This window comes from Cucurbitaria berberidis (assembly GCF_010015615.1).
Source record: "Cucurbitaria berberidis CBS 394.84 unplaced genomic scaffold K460scaffold_3, whole genome shotgun sequence".
Taxonomy (NCBI): domain Eukaryota; kingdom Fungi; phylum Ascomycota; class Dothideomycetes; order Pleosporales; family Cucurbitariaceae; genus Cucurbitaria; species Cucurbitaria berberidis.
Genome location: NW_024468937.1, coordinates 3,213,645 through 3,230,954, shown reverse-complemented (window position 1 = coordinate 3,230,954; position 17,310 = coordinate 3,213,645). Strand labels below are relative to the sequence as shown.

Here is a 17,310-nt window from a genome sequence, read left to right as displayed (position 1 = left end):
CTCGACTCTTGCTTTAGAAACCGCGTATCATTATGTTTGTGACTCAATCTACCATGATGACATCTCTCTCAAAACCCAAAAGCGAAGCGCCATTCGTAATAGCCTTGACATCTCCACCCACCTCATCCATTTCCCTGAGTGTGAAATCAAGCAAATAACTCTCGTCGACCAGTTCCTCCACCCTCTTGTAGTGCCTCTCCGAGTACGCTTTAATCGCATCAAGAATGTCTTTGAGACTGCCCTTTGCGCCCACTTTGCCTTGAGGCCTTAGACTCGCAAGCCGTGCCGCTGGATATGATTTTACAACTGTCCATAAGATTTTCTGAGCTATGGGTGCGGTGCGGACATTTGTGTTCCAATCGCGTAGGCGGAGGAGGAGCTTGTAAAGCTGCTCGTCTGCCAGGTTGGCCAAGACGTCGTCGACGGTGTCAAGTCCAGATATGCTCCCGGGATCGGGATGTTCCGTCTCCACGACACTTTTGAGGAGTGTGAAGAGGCGGCCTGGCTGGTCCATTTGGAGTGCGAGCACGATAGCTTCGCGGTAGTTGCCAGCATACGTGTAGTTTTGGAGTTTCTGATCTAGTTCAACACGCTCCGTCTCTGCTGTTGTCGCGGCTTCCAGTGTAGAACTCGTCGTGTCTTGCCAGAAGGTAATAACACTGTCGCCACCACCGGACACTAGAGCTCCTGTTACGGGATGTGCGACTAATGCCCAGACACGATCGGTGTGGTTGTCGAGTGTTGACATTGCCTCACCGGATGCGGAATCCCAGATCTTGACTAATCCGTCGCCAGCTGCGGAGGCAATCTGTGGGCCACGCTTGTCTCGTGTGTCGACAGGGCGGTAGGGAAGCCAAGCGAGCTTCAAGACGCTGTTAGAATGTCCTTCAAGAGTAAGGAGGCAGCTGTAGTCCGCTAAGCTCCATATCTTGACGGTTTTGTCTCCACTGCCTGTTGCTATCAAGCCCTTGTTCCCTGAGTTGGGAACTTGTGAGTCCTTGGGTGCAAACTTGACGGTCCAGACACCACGACGATGGCCTCTAAGAACACCAATCGCTTCTCCTTCCGTGGCTGAGTATATCTTGACTGTACGATCTTGCGAAGCCGAGGCGAACAGACTACCCGAAGGATCGATGTCGATGGCATTAATGTCCTTGTCGTGGGCCTTGCGGGTATACTTCGCGCGTAACTTTTGCTTCATTTCCTTGGTGACATCCCACCGCTTCACAGTCTTATCTTGAGACCCCGTCACAATGTATGATGGTGGGTGCGACAGCGGGTCTGTGAATGCCGCTGACGATTCTTGTGGTGCAGAATGTGGTAAAGCAATCGCTCCTAGCGACTCGGCGTGACCAGTCAGAACAGCTGCGCATGTGTAAGAGTCGTTCTCGGGGTCGAGTCGCCAAAGTCGTGCGGTGTTGTCTTTGGCACCTGTTACTAGCCAGTGTCCGGACCAATCCACGTCCAAGCAAATCACAATGTCCTCATGGCCCTTGAGTAGGCCCACATCTGCGCCAAAATATCTGCCTTGAGTGGCATCACCAGCCGAGTCTGATTCACTCAGCGTTACTATCCGGATGTCTTCTGAGTTGGTGTTCAGTGCTAGAAGCGATCTATCCCGGCCAACGTAAGCAATATCGATGACTTCGTCGTGTGTGCCGGAGACGCGTCGGAATATAGGTAGGGGCTCGATGACCTCCTCAACGAAAGGTGGCTCTACCGCTTTGAGGGAATGGAAGTTGAGAACCTGATCAGCATGTACTGAGATAAGGTATTGTAGTGAGGCGTAGTGGAGGATGTTGACAATCTCGTCTGTTTCGATTCCTGGCTCTTGTTCTTGAGTAAGTTCCTGGCCGGTTGCCGCAGACCACAGTCGTATCCGGCCATTCTCGCCGCCAGAGTATAGGACTTGCCCGCCTGCGATGAAGCCTGCGTCTTCGATGCCCTCCAGTGCCGCAATCGTGCGTTGTGCCTTCCATCTGTGCGATTCCCAAAGGATCAATGTCTTGTCTCTGCTACCAGATACCAGGACCTTCTCTTGCGGCGAATACTGCAGCGATCGCACTACAGAAACGTGAGAGTCCAAGACGGCCGTGCTTTTCCTCTTGTGTAGATCCCATATTCTGATTTTGCCATCCTCAGCACCAGATGCTAGTCGGTACTGAATGTGATTTTCGCCTGGAGCATTCTCATCGCCTGCTTCTTCGTGCCGGGACTTTCTCCGCTTCCTCTTCTTGTTGTTTTCCGATGCGTCTTCACTCTCGGGTACCTCGACTTCGAAGAAATGCAGTGCCGACACAACCCCGCCATGGCCGTGGAACGTGTGTGTAGTGTAGCCGGCGCGAATATCCCAGACCTTCACCACGCCATCGGCACCACCCGTGCCAACAAGTGTTCCTGTGCGGTCTGTGGCCAATGTTACCACGGGAGAGGTATGCGGTCGCAGTGTCCGGAGAAGATGGAGTTCAATCGCATCTTCTGCGGTGTCTGAGGGACTGAGCGCATATATGCGCATGGAAAGCGATCGTGAGCATATGATCAAATGCGATGCGGAGGGTGTCACTGGGAAGAGGTTAGCAGATGTTGCAGCCGTAAGTCGACTGCCATACAAGCCAATGCTGTAATAGTCTCGCCGTCGCCTTCTACCCGCCCTAGCTCTTTGCCGTTGGTGAGGTCTGTGAGCAGCACATCCTCCCCCAAGCTTGCAGCCAGAATGCGCCCATCTTCACTCAGGGCCAGACTTCCGCCGGAATAAATGGGCTGCAAGGTGCGACCGACGTCGTAGGTAGTCCTCACAGTCGTCCTTTGCGCCATTGAATCGCAGTTATCGTGTTGTTTCAAGCGTCGTGTGGGTCTGCAGAGCAAGTCGCGAAATCTTGGGAAATTTTCTTATCGATAGCGAACCTTTGCGGCGCGACCACGCGCTGACGTCTGGGGTAGGGCGGCCCTGAAGGCTTCCCTTGAGCTTCAAGCTCCGGCTCCTGTAGCCTTTGTTCGACCACCAGATTCGCCATGAGCTCGAAACGCTTGTACCTATCCTTTGCCGCGCATGGGAGCGCTTGCTAAACACCATCGCTATGGGCCGTCAAGCCTACTTGGATAAGATTGCTTTCGTACGTCTCTCGTCTTGGTTATAACGAGCATCACTGATGAAGATACCAGGGCCGGTCAGCATTCGAGCCAACACAGTCCACTACGCGATCGACTGATTACATCCAACTCGAGTCGTCCCAGTCTGAGCTTCCGCGACCCTACCAGGAAGCCACTGCCAACAACTACGTCCAGCTATACGACGAACGAGGCAATCCTATCAATCCGCGCTCGCGCGACTATGGGAAGCGGCTTAGAGATTCTCAGAACGACGTGCTTGCTTCAGTAGGAGTGGTCGAGAGGCGACGCCCCCCCTATGAGGGCTTACCTGGCTCGTACGAAGAGCGCTTGGATCTGCTAGATGCTGAAGATACGGTGGGGAATGCGATCGCCTTGACAACTACTCTCACAGAAAACCTATGTACGTGGTGGATAGGGACAATCAGAGACAGAATCCTCGTACGCCTCATGTTTCTTTTTTTCTTCTTTAAGTCTTCAACTAATCAAACCTAGACTTTCCGATACAAGCATGATGTTCCTTTCGTTCAGATTGTTGCCTCTGAACGGACGGTATCTGGAACCTCGATCATCTATGCTGGCTTCGCCTCCCGACTGTTCTCCACTATGAGCATAGAAGCCATCGTGTATAGTGTGTTCCTGTGCCGGCCAATCGATCGTTTACTCCATGCGACGCGCGCGAGCTCCAAGACACGCTACTTTTTCAGACGATGGAGGAACTCGCTGAAGAATGGGTCAGTCTGATTGTTTCTGTAACTATGTAGCTACTAACCGCAGACAGCCTTCGCTTGGCGCTTGAGGTTTTACTTTATCCTTTTTCTTATTATGCCAGTCTACAACGCCTTGGGCTCATCCCGGCTGGTTCGCCTTTGCCACCTTTGCAATGGCTCCTGCCATTTTCAGCCTCGTCACCAATACTGCCCTTCTCATCGCAGTACGACGCTTCTGCTTCTGCTGTAGACTTTCTGAAGGCATCGTTGACTTCACCAGTACTCCTGGTCTGTGTGGAGCATTTCTTGGAGCGTTGGGTGTACGCTGCGATCTACGAAGCTGTCGAAACCTCCATTATACATCCCAACCACGCAGACATGCAGAGCCGAGACGCGGGCACCAAGGATCGTGCTACGGCGATTCTCGGTCTTCGACGACAATCACCACCTTTAATCCGTGACTCAATCAATAGATTGCTTCTAGTACTTGGTTGGGGCCAGCCACTTGGCTCAGAAGGTACGGGACGGGAGCAAGCCAACGAGTCTGCGCATACAATAGACTCAGCCGAAGGGCGGATGTTGGATGTTGGTGGGACTAGTGTCACCAACGTGACTCCTTTAGAGCTTGCAGTTGCGCAGACGCAGGCTCTATTGTCAGTCGAATCGTCTGACATGGAGAGGGTCGCGATTCCCATGGATGCTCTAGAAGAGATGGTTCGGTCCACGACGCCACCCGCGACGCCACCAAGTCCAACTGGGTTGATATCCGACCAGGAAGACAATGATCCAAGAATCAGGATCACTAATCGCGAAGGCATCGTTGAGATGGAAGTGCGGCTTCCGCCTAGGATACTTTCCAGTCACACTGAAGTTGCAGATAGTTTTGCTTCTCTCTCGAATCGTCGAGCTATTGCATCACGGAACGCGGGTCCGAATCGACGTCATCATCGCGTTAGCCAACTTTCTTCGGAGCCAGCCCAAATGATCAGTGCGGTAGTGAAGGCACAGATGGTTGGACTTGCGTTGCTCCCCATCAGATTCGTTGTGCTGCGGTTGATGGCCTCACACTATGCCGCTAGTCCAGCAGGGTACGCTGGGGTGCGTCGAAGTGTGGAACGACTGCCCAGTGTGGGTGACTTTAGCTGGCGATGTATTGGCATGCAGATCTCACGCATAGCGCTCTGTGGCGCGTTGGAGCTGAGTATCGATCTCGGATTATGGGGACTGCAGTACCTTGCGATCACCCAAGTTGGGAAGAGTATTTTTGGATGGGGTACACTTTGATGGAGACTCTGTGTGGGTTTGGCAGCGCATTGGGGCTGGCACTAGTGTCAGTGACATGTCGATGCATCACCCTGTGCCAAGGTAGCGGGATCTGCTCGCTCGCTTCTCTCTTTTCAGTGGTCTGGGGAAGCCGATGCAGAGGCCTCACAATGGCACGTCGGAGGGTTCCACGGGACACAGGACTCGATCCGTTGGTACAAGTAACGCATACAATGGTAGGGCGGGCGGGCACAGGTCGTGACGGTACGCTCTTCGCGATCTTGGCGCGATCTTAGGGGGATTGTCTACAACAACAATGTATACGGCTCTGGCAGGGCTATGCCTCGTGCAAGACAGGACGCGACGGCACGTGCAATGTGGCGTCTTCACCAAGACTAATGCGTGTACTGTGTATTGCAGCTTCAGGCAAGGTGCCGGCCTGATTGGAGGGCATGCAGATGCAACCAGCACATTTGGTCAACAATGGCTGTGTGACTCGGAAATTATACGGAGGTTACAGGCCTGACAGGCAGTGTGCTCCCGCGCCCCCAGGGGCTAATAACATCTGGGCGAGGCTCGAAGCGCAGTACGACTTGCATCGAGCAACGGCTGGGCTGGCTGTATAGGTACCAGGGAACGTCGTCAAAGGTCCACGTCACCACGCTTGTTTGCTGATGCAAAGCAGCTATCGGCCAGGGATGGGGTGTGTATGTGTATGGCAACAGGTTGTTCAGAATCAGATAAAGTGCTGGGTTGTATGGATAGCCGGATGGCTGCATACGCGCGACCAGCAGCAGGGACCCGTACCCTCTGGACACATGTGGGTGGGTGCGCCCTAGGCCGTCTTGAGCGCATCATCATCAAAAAGTTCACGTCGTCCGCCATGCTGGTGAATGTCTTTGCAGCAAGTTTGCTCGTTGCTCGTTGCTCGTTGCTCACTGCTTGCTTTTGTTACTCTCTTCTGCCGTCTTCACTCCCTCCCCACCTGCTCCTGCCCTTCTTGGTGATCCTCGTCGGTCGCGCCTTCTTGGGATCAGTTGGCGGACCCCTGCACCTGCCCTGCACCGAGTCCTGGCACACGCTTGTTGGGCTTGGACGCGCTCGCTCCTTTTCACCCCCGCGAAACCTCAAACTCCATCCACGAAGCCCGGGGACCCTGAAAAACTCCATCACCACGCTCGCTGCTCCCCACCGCCCGCCTCAACTCGCTGCCCGAGCCGGTCGACACCCCCTCCCAAAGAGTGGTACCGCTGTACCCACTGTAGCCACCCGCTGTCCCACGCGCGCTTGTTGCCGCGTCCTAGCACCCGCGCCCTTGTCTGAGACGGACGCCGCTTGTGCCAGACATCGCTGGGGGCCTTCGGCATTGCCTCGTCCGCCTGCAATATTTGAGTTTGGTGGAAACACTGCCTCTGGGGGAGCGACGGAGATGTATACGGCGCCATAGCGTCGAGAAGAAAAGTCAAAAGGCGATCCCGTTGACCGTGTGCCACCACCATGTCGGGCAACTCGCTCCCGCGTCCTTCACGACCCTCGATCGCTCCACCGACTGGACCATTGCCTTCGTTACCAGTCGCCAAGTCTCGAAGCTCCAATGCCAGCCCCGCCCCGCGAAGCTCGTTGCTTCCCAGCCCAGCTGCAGCAAGCCGCGCCGTTTCCTCTTCAGCGCTGCCCTATCGACCCAGCTCGAGACATACAACCTCTCCCTCTGTGCCATCGCTACCCGCGAATGATGGGCCTGCCGGCGCGCTTCCAGTCGGCAAATCGCTGCGCAAGACTGTAAGTATCGGCGCATTCCCGCAGCCGCCCAAGCACATAGGAAGATCCAATCCTACTAGTCCACTGTCGGCGAGTCTAACCCCCAGCGGGGAGACGACGGACCGGAGACTCTCCTCGGTGTCAAAAGGCCCAGTCCCCTCGCGGGCCAGCAGTCTGAAAAAGCCGAGAACGTCCAACATCGGAGGCGCGCGAGGTCTCCTATCAAGATCCCCACTATCACCGCCCAGCCTACTCAATGGCAGCGCCGACTCGGTGACAGTCGACAACGGCCATCTGAGCCTGCCGTCCCCTCCGCAGAGTCGCAACTCTTCCCCCCAAGGATCCTATGCGACAAGTGCGACCACGTTCGAAGATGTCGGAGACGACGACGCGAGAGGGCGTGGAAATAAAGACGGCAAAGGCAATGTTATTGTCAGCGTGCGCGTACGGCCAGACATTGGAGCCAAAGACAGCAAGCAGGAGATGGAGTGGGAAGTGGACAACAAGCACGCATTGATATCCTATAAAGGCCGTGAGGGCGGAGACTATACCTATGGTAAGGTTTCACGACATGCCGCCGGGTCAAGGAATTGAGGCTAATTCGATGTGATCTAGACAATGTCTTCGATACCCAGGACAACAATGCACGTGTGTACGATTCTGCAGCCAAGCGACTGGTCCGACGGGTCATGGAGGGTTACCACGGCACTGTCTTTGCCTATGGCATGACTGGAACAGGAAAGACTTTCTCCATGCAAGGAACCGCAACCAATCCCGGCGTAATCCCATTGGCCATCACAGACATCTTCTCTTACATTCGTGAGACACCCCACCGAGAGTTTCTCTTGAGGGTCAGCTATCTTGAGATCTACAACGAGAGGATACACGACCTGCTGGCAGGACCTGTTGTAGGTATGAACGGCCAACCTGGGCCGCAAGAAGAGATCAAGCTACGCGAGGACAGCAAACGTGGCGTTTATGCAACCCCACTAAAAGAAGAGATTGTACAAAGTCCGACACAGCTACTTAGGGTCATTGCACGCGGTGACAATGCTCGTCGAGTGGCTGGTACACAATTCAATGCGCGCAGTTCACGAAGTCATGCTGTTGTGCAGATTGTTGTCGAGAGTAGAGAACGCGCACCTGTGGGTCCTGCTGCCTCGAACAACACCAAACGGGCGGCTATCATTCCTGGCGGTGTTCGTGTATCGACCCTCAGTCTCATTGATTTGGCGGGCTCCGAGAAAGCGGCGGACAACAAGGAGAGACGGACCGAAGGTTCTCACATCAACAAAAGTTTGCTCACTTTGGGTACTGTCATCGGCCGCTTGGTCAGCGACAAAGAAAAGTCGGAAAAAGACAAGTCAAAGGGAGACAAACACTTGCCATATCGAGACAGCAAGCTCACTCGACTTCTACAACCGGCCCTTTCCGGCAACTCTTTGGTCAGCATTCTTTGCACGATTCAGATCGGAGCCAGTGGCAGCATTGCCGCGGCCGTCAGCCACACGGGCGAGACACTAAACACCTTGAAGTTTGCATCTCGAGCAAAGAACAACATCGTCAGTCATGCCAAGAAAGCAGACGAGTCCATGGGCGCGGGTGGAGACGCAGGAAGTCGGGCATTGCTCGACCGCTACCGCCTAGAGATTCAAGACCTCAAGAAACAACTCGAAGAGGGCAAGACCAAGGAGACCAAGGAAGAAGACGAGGATGAGTTCAAACGGGACATGGAGCAAGAAAAGGCACGCGAGCTGGAAGACAAGCAACGACATGAAGAGCAGATGCTTGAGATGCAGTTGGCGCGCACAGCATTGAAAGAGCGAATCGAGCATCTTAATAGGCTAATATTGAGCTCGAAGTCTCTTGGTGTCAACAACGGCCGATCCTTCTCTTCGATGAGTTTCCAGCGCGGTTCTATAGGCACTCACGTCGACATGCGACCGAGTTCTGTACGCTCATCTGCAAGCCATGCTACCCTCGAAGTACCAGGACAGAATCACGCGCAACATTCGCACCCAGTGGATGGCTCCGAAGAAGATGATTCGGTGGGAGAGAATGGGGATGGCATTGCAAGTCAGACTGTACAGATACATGCACTGCAAGCAGATCTCGCAGACAAGAACCGGTACATTACCACGCTGGAGAAGCGACTGTTACACGCTCGACGGTCAAGTCACTCACGCGTCTCGATGACATTGTCACACAAGCTGGGGGGAAGCAGCGAGGACGGCGGCCTGATTGCAGTAATTACCGAAAAGGACACGGAGATCTCAAACCTGCGAGCACAACTCGAAGACAAGGAGCGAATGATTGCAGCCCTCACATCAGCTCGTAAGAAGAACGACAACGCACACGAAGTGGGGAGTGACGGATCACCTGGCAGCCGGCGGACTTCGTCGTACCAGCGTAGTGGCAGCGAGGGCAGTAGTGTAAGCCTCATCGCCAAAGGCCCAACCTCACCTATCAGCCCCAAGCCCTTCCTACCACCGCCCGCCGCAAGCACTGGAAAGAACATTGAGGAAATGACACGAATGCTAGACGAAATGATCACAGGAAGAGTGGAAAAGACGGCGAGGAGAAGCAGCTTGATGCCTGTTACCGAGGGGTAATAGCCTAGAAAGTAAGGGCATGGAAGAGACATGGGCCTGGACGTTGCACGAAGAGACACGAGCATCTCCCGGCCTTGCCGTTAGGATTTGAAACGATACGAAGTACCACGTAATGAGGTTGAGACGTCAGCATGGCGCGGGGCCGTACTTCATTCTCGCGCGGATACAAAGCGCAGGCGTTACGGAATGGAATGGGGAACCGCGTACAGGGCATGTACGCGGGGGCGAACTTGCTTATTTATTTCTTTAACCACTCGGGATTGTACTTATACCATCCTCACCAGGATGGAGACTGGGGCTTTTTCTTTTGCCGAGGGACTTTCGATTTGATACCCCGTTTTCTCGTCTACTGCAAGGCCATGTTTATTTAGTGTGCTCGGTAGTAGGCGCAGCCTTGTAGGGCTATATTAGCATCAAGATGCATTCGTGCCTTGCTCACATGGGACCCACGACATTGGCGCTTTGAGATGACCGCCCGATGCGTTCTTGACGACATCTTCATCTGACTACATGGCTTTATATGAAGCAGCACACGCAAGCGAGCATCCTATCGAGTAAGCCGGCGTAGAAGCATGTCGAGTGTCAAGCGGGCATTAGCGCCGGACACTGGGCTCCATTTTTAGTCTGCCTTGGCCACCCTGTGGTCTACTCTTGAGACGTGACACTAAAATGGCATTCTGAAACATCCTTCTCCCTCTGTTGCATCATATACCCACTCTCAAAATGAATCGCCGCGCTGACTTGTTCTCTTTACCTTCCTGGAAGAAGCAAGCGCATCTCATTTGCCTCGATCCCGCAATTTGCAAGTCCTCCGCAAGGCGACCTGTAACCGTCTCTGCTTCGCTGGTCCTTGTTCCTTCAATTCGTCGGATCCCTTGATGGAGATCATCTTCGCTACTTTGCTAGTCGTGAAACTTCTTCTGCGGCAGAGCCCTTAATTCACGCCATTTGCCGCCGCCGCTCCCCTCGATATCCATGGCTTCATAGAAAGCGATTTCGGTTTCTTCGCTTCTCCCACTCACTGTTTGCCTTCTCGCCGTGTGTGTTGTGTGTGCGTGTTCACTTCTTACTTTCCTTTTGACGGCAGTGCCTCGTCCTCTCATTTGTTAGTCGCTCTGCAGGGACAGGTGACGTTTTCTCATAGGTCTCCTGCAACAGCATCGTCATCGAGTAGTACCCTTCAGCTCTACCCGACTTGGCCGACAATCAGCTGCGAGAACCATATTCCGGACCCATTATCATTCGACATGCTCAATCAAGCGACCCAAAAGTTCTCGAAGATGCATGCCAGACGGAACCCAAATCTGTCTATACAGTCCACGGCTCCCTACTCGCAACTGAGTCCGCCTCCCCAATCCGCTACATCCGGTGCCTTCCTTTCTCCTACGATAGCCTCTCGTCGCGGTCTGCTATCTCGATCTCCTCCACCGTCACCGAGCCTTCCGTCTCTCATTCCACGCCATGGCAAAAAGCAACCACAACCGAGTCACTCAGGCTTAGTCAAGCGGATCCTCATTGGCTGTTGCGGAGTAGCCTTCCTGGTATGGATTATTCTACGCCAACTATACTCGAGTTCGCAACAGGCCGTCAGCTACGAAGAGGATGGTGACGAATGGGAGATGGTGGGAGGCAGCCGACTGCCTCACGAACCTTCAGCTGTTGCCGTTCAGGATGCGAATGGGAAAATGAGGTGGACGGTGTCAATCCCTTCGACCTTTGAGTTCCCATTACGCCCAGCGCAGTACCGTGAAATATGCCACCAATCGATGGAAGTGTCCAAAGGGCTGCGCCAGGAAGCACAGGGGACAGGAAGCTTCGCTAAACGCATGCTGAACTACTATCAACAAGATCAGTACTACATCGACGTCCAGGAGGCGGAAGAGCAGGCGCTGTTACCGCCGAATAGAGTGCCTGGAAGACCCAAGGGTTTCGTAGAGGATGAGAGTGTTGCGGGCGGGACATACACGACTGGACTCAAGGTCTGTGACAAGACTTTGACGTACGTTATGGAGACGGAAGACGCTGGCTTCGGCATTTCGTTGATGCGAATGTGGATGTCATATGGTCTAGCTCAGGCTGAGAATCGAGCGTTCTTCATCGATGATACTCGATGGTATGTTACCGCTGACGACCACGACTAAACCATCTTGAATATGTTACTAACTAATTGGCAGGCCATACGGCAGGTATAAAACCTACTTTCAGCCACCTCCGGCAGCAGGATGTCTTCCGCCACCAAAAACGCACATGGTTCCTTGCCCTCACAATGCCCGTCACATTGTAGTTTCTGCCGCCACTGTTCACTCCACTTTTGGTCATTCCTTTACCGAGGAGTGGGAAGATGCCACCAAGATGCGCGTCCAGCGCCAACACAAGATCTTCAGTCTTGTGCGCACAGGCTACGAAGCGCTCTTCAAACTACGCACCGACGACGCAGAGTATGTCGTCAATCGCGCCCTCGAACTTTACGGTGCTATGAAACAGGAAGGGGGTCTTAGCATTGGCATGCACGTCCGCCATGGCGACAAGCACCCCATGGAATACCAGTACCAAAAGGACTACATCCCACTAGACCGTTACATCGATACAGCGCGCGAGCTCTACATCGACCTCGTAGAAGGAAACCCCAAACACAAGCACACCTCAGAAGAATCAAAGGCTCTCCTCGCACGCCACACGTCGTCCAAACTGATCCTCGCCTCGGACGATCCGATGGTCTACGAATCCCCCGAACTCGGACCGAACTCCATCAGGGCGCAAGACCGCATCGTCCTCGCTACCAAAGCCGCTCTCGAAGCCGCCCAAGCGCAACATAAGAAGAACAAGTGGATCGATGAAATCACGGGTTGGGAAGGCGGCTTCTACCGCGACGTCTTCTTCTCGCTCGGCCAACCCGTCGGAAACGCCGATGACATGAACAAGCTCAGCAACACGGAGGAGGTGCCCGAGGGAGCGATGAAGTTGCGGGAGTTGGTGGGACGTGCGTATTTGATGGATATGGCGGTGCTAGGCAAGGCTGATACTATCGTGTGCACCGTGTCGAGTGTTACGTGTCGGTTGTTGGCGGTTATGATGGGGTGGGAGGGCGCAATTGGCGAGCGCAGGTGGAGGAACATTGATGGCGCGTTTGAGTGGAGGGGTATTATATGGTAGATGGCGTGGCTACTGGGTTTATTGGCTGGGTTTAGAGTATATATTACCCTCTTGTCATACGAATAAATTTCAGTATTGACAGGAATATCTTTACCGGTTGTGATCTTGCTCCATTCTCAAAGTCATGGGCCCTCCCAGATTTGTGCTCCCAAACAAGCGAACTACTCTCAGACTACTCAAAGGTCTGGACAGCTTGCGTTACCCGAGTCAACTTTCCTAACCGAATGAGACTTATTGAGGATTGACTCGGTGTTGTATCATGCAAGACGTAGAAGGTAAATATAAGCGGCAGTTCGTTGGAGAAAAGAGTATGTGCGAATAGGATGATTTGTTCCACGCCATCTTCCAAGATATATTTTATCACAACTACTATACAATCTCCCAACCCGGGACGCGTAGCCATCCACGGGCAATTCTTACCCCTCGAACACTTTCGTCGTACTGACGTTGATACTACACGAATAATTAGCACAGATGCAAAGAAGATGCTTTTAAGCAATAGTAAGCATGAAATTAGACCGACTTACCGACTCCACGCCTTCCCCCTCCTCAGTGCCTCCACAAACCGCGCTGGCCAGTATACATGATACAGCACGAAGAACGGCCAAGGATCATCGAGCGACAATGTGGCATCCTTCCAGTACACGAGATGAGTCCATAGCACCGACAGTCCATTTACGACATTCCGCCATGATCCACGGCCGAACAAGACGTCTAGAATAGGAAGGATACAGTACGAGACGACGTCGTGGCCGATCCAGTAGTAGCTGTACGTCGGTGCACGCGGGAAGACTGGCGTGGAGCTATACTTGTTTGCGGTACTGGAGCGGTTGAAAATGGACAAATATGCGTCTGCCAGTTCTGGTGTCTGTTCGAAGAGCACCACTGCGGTATGCGCTCGCGGATTGCTTTCAATGGGATATAACTTCACTTCTGCGCCGTCCTTCTTCCCATCTTCCACGAAGAAATCGAAGCTCAAGTGTCCGCTGAATGACTCCCCTCCATCTCTGCAGACGCGTTCGGTGAACTTCAACATCGCCTGGCTTAGGCTTGAGGAAGGAGGGAGAGGCTCGTAATGCATGAGGAGCTCTAGACTCGGACAGCACGTGAACGCTTTGACTTTTCCGCGGATGACGAGCGCGTGTGTGCAGTATTCTTTGCCTTTGATGAACTGCTGCAGTTGGAAAGGGTTGGATTTGCTGATGTTGAGACTGCGGATGTACCTCGTGGTTGCATCTACAGTCGAGAAAGGGAGGAGTGTCATCATATTGTCGCGTGCTTTGTCGTCTACGCCGATGGGCTTCATGATGTACTTCTTTACCACGATCTGTTTCCCATTTTGCTTCCTGCGAGACCTCGGTGAATTGGTGTGTAGTTCCCGCATGAGGACGTCTAGCGCTTCATACGGTGACGTGCAGCGAAGTGACTCCGGGGTAGTGAGGTTGAGCGAATCGATGTAGTCGATGAATTTGTCCTTTTCGTGGAATTTCTGCACGACATCTTCGCGGAACTGAATGGCTTCGAACCGTCTTCCTTGCTCTTTTGCTTGCTTTTCTGCTAGTCGGACGACCTGGCCATCTTCCACGGCAGCTACAACGCTTGAGCAGGATATCCACAGGTCCACTTTCTCAGTCCGCATAATGGCAAGGATAGAGTCAATATACGGTTCCGCATCGTCACCACTTGGGGCATCCAGGCGGTAGTATCTGGAAATAGCAGAGGAGAAGCGACCTGGTGATAGAGCAGAGATATCGGCGCCGATGATGCGGTGGGGCGTATGCTGGGACAAATTGCGCGCGATGGTGAGGCCTTTGGTCATAGACACTCCAGTTATGAGAATCGTTCTCCGTTGTTGTATTGCTGCTCCATGTTGCTTGTGCTCTTTCAAGAAAGTCGCCGTGCGTTGTCCGTGAAGTTTCGACACCGCTAGACTGATGAATACCACTGCCGCCGAAATGGGCGCGGAAATCAAGCTCAAAACCAGCAGTAAGACATTCTTCCACACATGGCGATGGTAGAATGGCACGCGGCCATTCTTCTTGTCCCCCATTCTGGTGTGCGTGGAGGAACGTGACGTGGGCCGGCCCCCGCGCAATGTTGATCCGGATCTGGATTCCCTCAAGCGCACTTCGTCAAGAGGAACAAAGGTCTCGAACGGCATTTGCCAAGCATCAGACATCTAGCGGCTGAGACGGCCCTTAGCACGTAATTTTCGAAGCTGAAACCTGTCTGTGTGGATGCAAGATGGTGGCATTCTTGTGCTCTCCTTGGAATGGAGGCGAGCAGGTTTAGTCTATACGTCATCGTTACCTTCAGACTTGCACAAGCGTACGGATCCTGAATCGCGAGATATGGGATCCTGGTATAGAGTTTCGCGATTTGGCATGTTGGATATCGTTTGTCCGTGATCGACGCATGGTGTTGAGTGGCTTCCGCATGATGCCTGTGTCCGGGAGCTGGGGTGCGAACTGCCCCCAATCGACGGTAGGCTGCCTTCACGACGGCGACGAACGTACAATGTGGTCACATTTAACAAGTTTTTGTTTCAAGGAAGATTGAATTATCCAAGCTTAATAATAACAAGATTATATTCTGGTTACGAGGACGATTTGCTACTTGTTCACGCGCTTGTTTGTCTTCAAAGGCGGACCGTCCATCTAATCTATGGCTCACTAACACCGACTCTACCAGTGTGCTGGAAGCATTGCGTCCAAGTGTGCAACCCTCACGATAGTACTCTACTGAACACATCTTGTGATTTCGATGCCATCCTGTCATTGCGTTAGAACTTGTTCCAACGTGCAAATATATTGGTGAGTTAAACATACAGGAACACCTGTTGGCTCGTAGCTGTTCACCAGCTTGCTCTCGTACTTCAGATTCGGGTTGCCCTTGCTCTCGCTGAACTTGGCCTTCCCGTATCTTTTCTCGTACATTTTGACGTTCGTCTCAGCAATGCCATTGAGATTGGTCGCACCGCCCTCGCCCGCTTCCTTCACTTTGTCCTCGACGCTGGCCCGGACGTACTTGAGATACGGCGGGTTGCCAGGCTTGATAACATTATCAGCCGCCAGTACTGAACCCTTTGTTACCAGGCCGAGCTCTTCACAAAGCTTCAGATCAGTCGTGTATGCGGGTTTGTAGTGATCTAGGAACATGAGATCGATACGCTTTAGTTGGCCTGACGAGGCTAGTCGTGCAATGCTCTCGTCGCTTGATCCAACAACTACTTTGACGATATCTGAGAGGCCTGCGAGTTCGACTAGAGACATGATGACCGCGGCAAATGCAGGATCGCGCTCTAAGCTGAAATATCGCTCGCCGCCGGATTTGCGTACTGCATCGCCGAAGAGGATGCAAGAGTAGCCTACGTAGCCGCCGAGCTCGACCTAATAGAGTTGTTAGACAAGACAAATTCCTGAGCGCCTTCATACCATTATGTTTGGCTTGACTTCCGCAATCAAGCCTGTAACAATTCGACCCTTGTCCTCTCCTACATTCATCAAATACTTTTTTGTTCGCCCATACTCGTCAATCGCAGCGAGAACGTGGGCAGGCGAGCCACGTATCTTCTCGATGTTCGGGTGCGAGTACACAAAGTGAAGAAGCTCAATCTCTCTTCCATCGTCAAAGAAAGCACCCTCTTCCTCCTGAACTGCGTACGCTTTGCTCTGATCGAATGTACCCATTGTTGTTGCTGTTCAATTGAATACTCAAATCGTGGCAGCCGTAAGCTCGACGCGTCCACGCTATCCATAGTACCCCTCAACGCGTGTTTCTTAGTGCGGGGCTGCTAATAGTTGATGACGAAGACGGCTCAGGAACAAGTGTAACAATGGATGATGTTTCAACCGACACTATTTGGGCCGGAACCGCAAAGATTGCTGCATACGGGTAATGCAGGCGTCAGTCTTTATGTACACCATTAGCAAATACTTCTGCTATGGGCCCGTTCCTCGCTCGAATTCATCAATAGACGCGGGATGTCTATGCAGCTTGAAGCAGGCCATTCTCGTAGTAAATGATCGTGGCGTGCGCCAATGGCTTTCATTGGGAATAGTTGCGCGAGTTCTCCACAGTAGCCTGTGTATATGGGAGGCTCATGTGGGGCGATACATTCGTAATGTCTGGTTTCGTTGAGTGTTGACGTTTAGTCTTTTGTACCTGTCGTCAACGATTTGAGAGCCTAACAATTAGCTTGTTAGCTAGAAAGACTCGCATGATTGCTCACTTACCCCTTCGAGGCAATATCCCTCAGCGATCTCTAGATCGCCCAACTCTATCTACCCGAGGCGGGAACTAAAAAACCTGAGATCTCGTAGAACGTCACTTTTAAACCTGTCGCTGGAGGAGTAAGGTGTGCAGAGGGGTTACAAAGTGCCGCGTGTGTATAGGCACAATTGGTCCTCGTTAGATACGCTGGTCGAATCTGTGATTAGGATTAGGCTTCTTTTCTGAGGCCTTAGTCTTCAACGACGGACTTTTGAGGCGGCGATGAGGTGATTCTGATGGTTGCCCCGCAATAACCACAATCAAGATTCACTTCCCCGGGGATGTTACTCCGCTCTTGACTATATAGGTTAGCGGCGTGTGCTACGCCTATTCTGTCCTCGACCGAATGCAATTACGACTGTCTACTTTGTCCATGATGTAAAAGCCCATGTGTATGAAGAATTGTGCCGAAACCGGACTTTCCCGCTGAAGTA

The 17,310-nt window shown here is 52.9% G+C and overlaps 5 protein-coding genes across 5 annotated transcripts; 3 read left to right on the top strand and 2 right to left on the bottom strand.

Annotated features, from left to right (window-relative positions):
• Window positions 1-18: 18 nt before the first annotated feature.
• On the bottom strand, window positions 19-2,837 carry K460DRAFT_312280 (WD40 repeat-like protein). Its single transcript, XM_040930212.1, has 2 exons — window positions 2,610-2,837; window positions 19-2,562 (listed from the first exon to the last, which is right to left on the bottom strand). The coding sequence occupies exons 1-2, from the start codon at window positions 2,812-2,814 to the stop codon at window positions 44-46; spliced, it is 2,724 nt and encodes a 907-aa protein (XP_040788226.1). The 5' UTR covers window positions 2,815-2,837; the 3' UTR covers window positions 19-43.
• A 240-nt stretch (window positions 2,838-3,077) lies between these two features.
• K460DRAFT_405905 (uncharacterized protein) lies at window positions 3,078-5,102 on the top strand (the record flags this gene model as incomplete). Its single annotated transcript, XM_040936901.1, has 4 exons — window positions 3,078-3,113; window positions 3,163-3,549; window positions 3,604-3,842; window positions 3,890-5,102. The coding sequence occupies 4 exons, from the start codon at window positions 3,078-3,080 to the stop codon at window positions 5,100-5,102; spliced, it is 1,875 nt and encodes a 624-aa protein (XP_040788225.1).
• A 1,476-nt stretch (window positions 5,103-6,578) lies between these two features.
• Window positions 6,579-9,451, top strand: K460DRAFT_405904 (kinesin-domain-containing protein; the record flags this gene model as incomplete). Its single annotated transcript, XM_040936900.1, has 2 exons — window positions 6,579-7,395; window positions 7,455-9,451. 2 exons carry the CDS (start codon window positions 6,579-6,581, stop codon window positions 9,449-9,451), a joined length of 2,814 nt encoding a protein of 937 aa, XP_040788224.1.
• A 1,247-nt stretch (window positions 9,452-10,698) lies between these two features.
• Window positions 10,699-12,604, top strand: K460DRAFT_355449 (uncharacterized protein; the record flags this gene model as incomplete). The annotated part of the gene is made up of 2 exons (XM_040931882.1): window positions 10,699-11,564; window positions 11,626-12,604. The coding sequence occupies 2 exons, from the start codon at window positions 10,699-10,701 to the stop codon at window positions 12,602-12,604; spliced, it is 1,845 nt and encodes a 614-aa protein (XP_040788223.1).
• A 416-nt stretch (window positions 12,605-13,020) lies between these two features.
• K460DRAFT_282344 (uncharacterized protein) lies at window positions 13,021-16,293 on the bottom strand (the record flags this gene model as incomplete). Its single annotated transcript, XM_040928561.1, has 4 exons — window positions 13,021-13,057; window positions 13,132-14,639; window positions 15,433-15,993; window positions 16,039-16,293. 4 exons carry the CDS (start codon window positions 16,291-16,293, stop codon window positions 13,021-13,023), a joined length of 2,361 nt encoding a protein of 786 aa, XP_040788222.1.
• Window positions 16,294-17,310: the final 1,017 nt, after the last annotated feature.